Source organism: Zootermopsis nevadensis, unplaced genomic scaffold (genome assembly GCF_977971745.1).
Source record: "Zootermopsis nevadensis isolate Lab colony 2312 unplaced genomic scaffold, Znev_1.0 Znev_ptg000022l, whole genome shotgun sequence".
Taxonomy (NCBI): Eukaryota; Metazoa; Arthropoda; class Insecta; order Blattodea; family Termopsidae; genus Zootermopsis; species Zootermopsis nevadensis.
In genome coordinates this window covers 8,087,674-8,093,258 of record NW_028259154.1, presented here as the reverse complement: position 1 = coordinate 8,093,258, position 5,585 = coordinate 8,087,674, and the positions used below count along the sequence as shown (strand labels likewise).

Below are 5,585 nucleotides of genomic sequence, written 5' to 3'. Positions count from 1 at the left end.
TTAATGTATTTTTCATACTACTAAGTGATGGATATACCACTTTTTTCATTATTTCAATTATATGGATATCAGAATTGTCCTTTATCATTCTTACACTCATTTAAAAGGAAAACATTTGCACCAGTATAAAACATATCCCTTTTGAATGTTGTTCATAGTAATTCCATGAAGGATTTATGGTGATGGCCTGCATTTTATTGCCACCTGCTAGGCACATCTTTATATTCATTCCTAGTCACTGAGAATGAATTGATCTCTTCATGCAGTTTGTGGTGGTCTGGGGTGTGATGCTGTGTAAACATGTAAATGGTTACCAACATTTCAGATTTCATATTACCTTCATCTTGTACCCTGATGTTCCTCCAAAATTTTGGTAACCACCTACAAGATTACATAATGCCACAATCAGAAGACCACAGACCAAAGATACTAGATACCTTTTGAATGTAGATGTTTGTGGTTTTCCTCAGTTCCTCCAAGCAAATGTCAAGAGTGGTGGTGGTCAATACTGTTTTATTATTACTGCTACTATTATGCATTGGTTGTGACAAATGGCCACGTAACATGAAAATGGTTAGATGTTATGCAACTGTTTTTTAGAAATGGATCATACTAAATATGCATGAACACAAAATATAGATCTCATTAAGATCTGAAACTGTTTGACAAATTTGTGTATAGTGTCTGGAATACAAAAAATGGTTTATGACTATGCAATAGTATATGTTCTGTTATTAATTAAGATGTGTTTAAAGGAACCTGCTTTTGAGCACAAGAATCTTCTGTCAGTAAGGCACATAGTATTGTATTTTATACATTGATTACATGGTTGAAGGTATTTTCTTAAGTGAAGACCAGCTGTTTTTTAAAAGTAAATAGCACAGTATTTTTATTAATTTTTACGAATTCTACATGTACTTGTCTTCCTCTCTTGGTATGAATGTCAAATGAGCTGGATAAGTGTTTGGCTTATGTTTGACAGTGCAAATCAAAAGTTACTAATACCATGTAGGATTTGAGGTTTTCACAGTGGTGAGTTTGAAGATTGCTGTCTTCTGGGTTATTGCGCCGTGTAGTCTGGTAATACCATTCAAAATCAAAAACATATCAGATTTCTTTGTTTATAATTCAAGTTCAGAAAGAAGCAATAGTCCCTTGTAGCAAATATGAAGATTTTTCCTTTTTAACAAGAGGTCTAGTTTATTAATCTGAACATACTGGTCAAGTAAGTATATTTCTGAAACCATGAGCCACTTGTTAAAGTGTTACAGATAAGGTGGGTGCTCTACAAAGATGACATATTTCTATATGAAGCTTGAAAACTCTGACTTTACTCCTGTGTGCAGCAGCAGTTATATTCACTGCCCACTTTGTCACAAAGAATTTTAAGCAACCTGGTATTAAGGGTGTTTAATACTTTTACAGTTTCATCCAGCACATTTTTTAGGCATTTGCATCATTTTATCAACATATGTTTGTCAGTGTAGAATGTTGTGACTACTCGAACAAGATGGTACCATACCTTGGGTACAGGCTACCACCGCTGCTAGTTTTCTAGCATTTAACATACTTTTACCAATTTAGTTCATTTAAGTATTTGTGATGTTGTCCCACGCGGTCTGAGGCATCATGCTTCGGACCGGTGATACAGAATGCGCGTTGGTTCGACTCTCAGGGAAAGAAATTTCTCATGAGATTTTTGAAAGGTGCCAACCTAGCATCGTGAGGAAATTGGGGAGCTACAATGGGTAGCGTAATCTGGTTATGAAAACTAGCAATGGCTGGGGGATTCGTCATGCTGACCACACGTCATCCTATATCTGGTTGGATGATCGTTCACCTCTGCTTAGGCATGTGAACGTGAGGCCAGCAGTCAGCTAGTCGGCTTTGGCTCTCATAGGGCTGTTATGCCACGGATTATTATTATTTGTGATGTTGAAAACTTTTTTAACCTATACCATGACATTCAAGAGATTTACTGCACATATAATCTTTCTGTTTTGTTCTCATTAACTAACCAAATCCCTGGTAGCAGAACCTGCAGGTTCAACACTGGCAACTCCATCCATTTGCCATCCTCACAGCCCACCATCCGTCTTGATGTTATGCCCAGTGGTCATTTTCCAGAAGGATTCCCTACCAAAATTCTGTATGCACCATCAGCCCCTTGCATGCTACATGTCCTGTCCATCAGAGCTTCCTAAATTTCACTATCCTCACTATGCTAGGTGACCCCAAACTTCAACTAAAAAACTTGTCATTGGCTGTACATTCTGGGTGAGTAGTTTCAAGATTCCTTTAAGTTTAGCAGGGAAATATGGACTGTTTGGTAATACTTTTGTTGTGTATGACACATTGCTCATCAGCACTGATATTACTAGACATGTAAACCCCAAGGACAAATGATTCCATTACTTCTGCATTTTACTATTTACTGCACCTATAGCAGTACACTGCTGTGTCTGGATGGTAATACTGAAGCTTGAAATTTTGGTACCAGCTTGTCATGCTTGTTTTTCTTAAATCTGCGTCCAATTAATCAGATTCATCATAAAATGCACAATTAAATACAAAAGCAGTTTGCTGCACTTAAAGTAGCTGTGAAAATAATGTAATGCTACTTATTTATTCCTCACAATTTCAATGTATCAACACATCTTGAACGAAAGTAAACTTGGTTTGTGAGAATTAATCCATGTCTCTACAGTAAATGTACCAATATATTATGGATACCTCTTTTATTTATTGTGATGTGCTGATTTGGCAAGCATGTGTTAGGTATAGGTGTTTTACTAACAGCACCAAATCAGTGTACTGCACAATTGCGGCAATTTCATTTCTCTTAACATGTTAAAAATGTGAAATTAAGATTTTCTGTGGAACCCAGTCTGGATTATGTGGTTATTCCATTAAATCTAGAATCACCGCTTTCAAAATTAAATTTGTGAAATTAACCCCAAAGTAAACGTGGAAAAACTATAAATTAAACTGGCATATTTTTAAAGCACTATCTGTTTGGAGGATTAATTCAATATGCACTATAAATAATTTAGGAAATTACTTTATTATATGATAAAGTGCTTCAAAGACAGGAAAAGAGATTACATCCCAAAACAGTGGATTAGCAGTTCTATTCCCTTTATGATGTGAAGATTAACTGGATGTGTCCATTGATTCAGCTGGCTCAATTGTGCGAACTGACACTTCTTCAATGTCAATAGGCACAGTCTTGCTGGACAATACGGCTGTAGTACCCCTTTTGTAATTGTATGATGCCTGCCTGAAAAACAAATGTGATAAAGTTACATCTTTGTCCTTTCATGACTGATCACTGTTTAAAAGCTGCTGGCTGTTGAGTACCTACATGTAAACAGAAACTGCCAGTTCCCAGAATGGTTTAACAAAGGTTGTAAATATTGTAACCTCTTGAGATTGAAGAGTAGATCAATAAGCAACTGTATCACATATAAGCAGAACATGAACTAACCTCTTTCCCTTGACATTTGCTTGATCAAAAGGGCGGAGGTAATCCACGCTCCCTTTACGGATAACACAGACATCCACATTGCTGCCAGATCCAAGATCATTGAAGATACCTGATGCAATAGCATCCCTTACCAGCTGTTTCCCCTCCTCCTCCTGTAACCAACAATATAGTTGCAACACTGCATTACCAGAGGTAAGAACACCAAAATTTTATGTTGTAAGGGGGGAAAAGAGAGGAAGAGGATGCTTATAAAAACTGGCTAGATTCTAATATACTTATTCACAAATTAGTTTTACTATTAAAAAACATTAATGTCCCACAGTCCTTAAATTTTTCTTTTCTAGCTTTTCCCTCCTTTTGGGTTAGGAGAAATACTTTTATATTCTGTGTTTTCCTAGTCATTTCAATGAGATACAGACTGGACTTCAGAGCCAATTTAACAGAACACTATAAAGATGTAACATAATCTGAACATTTCATTCCTTTCTGAATAATTCACTCACTTATCATTTTAGTATAAGTGAAAATCTGGATACTGCAGAATTCTCATCTTACAAATGATAGAAATTTGACCAGAAACTTACATTCATATTTGGCTTCCATGTGGATTCAAACACTGCCATTGCAGCAAGTGAACCAGAGCCCATGGTGGCATACGGCACGTTATCAGATGATCCATGTGGGTAGATACAGTACAGATGTGGACCAGTGTTATCGACTCCACCAAGGACAAGAGATGCTCCTATGTAGCCCTAAAGCAAAAGCAAAAATGACTAAAAAAAGCTGACAATGGAATTACATCAATTGAAATAGTCTGTACATACCTTTAACATGCCATCTATTGTTAAACAATACTCTATAATATCTGTGTCTTTTGATTTGCAGGCAGTAATAAACATATATTCTGATGTCTCCCAACCTTAAAACCAAACTGGACAGCAGAAAATTACTTCTCATGTGGCATTTAATATCAAAGCTTGTATAGAACTTTGGAAATGGTGTCCCCTATGTACCATCTGTATTTTTATGTATGCATACCCCCCCTCCAGTAACTACTGTGCAAAAATCAGCCTTTCTCCTCAGACATGCCACTTTCAAAAGAAAAGAGCATGATGGAATTGGATAAGTTCTGGTATAAATATAAACTTGTAGAGCTTCTGTCTGAATGAGAATAAGAATCAAAATGATTCTTCTGTACATGAAGTGTCTGTTATGCAAATACAATATTGCCATATATATGTCACATGAAAACCTAAGCAGAAACAAACAATACAGTGCACATTTATAATCATGTTTCTCTTGCCTGATAACGGAACAACATCTGTGACAGCATCCTGTTTGCTGTGACAACAGGAACAACTCTTCCTGTATTTAGTCGATGAAGTTCTAATTGAGATGCAATCAGCTGAGTAGTCTTAGATGTATCGGCTGCTGTACCAGCACCACAGCAGTACATATTTGGGGCCAAATAGTGAATTTTGGCACAATTCTTATCAGATATAAGCACATCCTCTGTAGCCCTGGTATCAGCTCCAAGGATTACACCATCTTTGTATATTATTCCAACTATTGTTGTTCCCGTCTTCACCGCCTTGGGTACAGGAAACCCTTTACTTTGAAGGAAAGCATTCCTACAACATGGCATTAATATATGAGATTTTCTCCTTTACTTCAGGTCACTGTTACAGGACACCTCTGGCAAAGTACATCACTAAGCAATCACTGTCAATTACACAACGCTTCAATCGATGTTTATAGGAAAAACGTAAATTATTTCACATTTATTTTTGAATAAGATTAAAATGCTGTGCCACTTGTCCATAATACTTCACAGACGTGACAATGCATGTTCTTTTTCAAGTAAATTTTGTTGTTATTACACTAAAAATAATACAACAATATTTAACAATAAAGCGCAATAGTCCTTACAATTATTGCAATCAAAATTCTAATAAATTCTTATTACCTTTGACAGTTTTCAAATGAAAACCCAGGCCTTTCAAACTCTGGAACCAAGACAGACGCCATGACTATGATATGACGTATTTGGAAGCGAGAATCAACATAAAGTCATGAATTTCTACCACAGTTAATAGCA

The 5,585-nt window shown here is 36.3% G+C and overlaps 1 protein-coding gene across 1 annotated transcript; it reads right to left on the bottom strand.

Moving 5' to 3' along the window:
- Nucleotides 1-3,045: 3,045 nt before the first annotated feature.
- Nucleotides 3,046-5,567, bottom strand: Prosbeta2 (Proteasome beta2 subunit). The gene is made up of 5 exons (XM_087354048.1): nt 5,454-5,567; nt 4,791-5,118; nt 4,072-4,239; nt 3,488-3,639; nt 3,046-3,280 (listed from the first exon to the last, which is right to left on the bottom strand). The coding sequence occupies exons 1-5, from the start codon at nt 5,513-5,515 to the stop codon at nt 3,154-3,156; spliced, it is 837 nt and encodes a 278-aa protein (XP_087210174.1). The 5' UTR covers nt 5,516-5,567; the 3' UTR covers nt 3,046-3,153.
- Nucleotides 5,568-5,585: the final 18 nt, after the last annotated feature.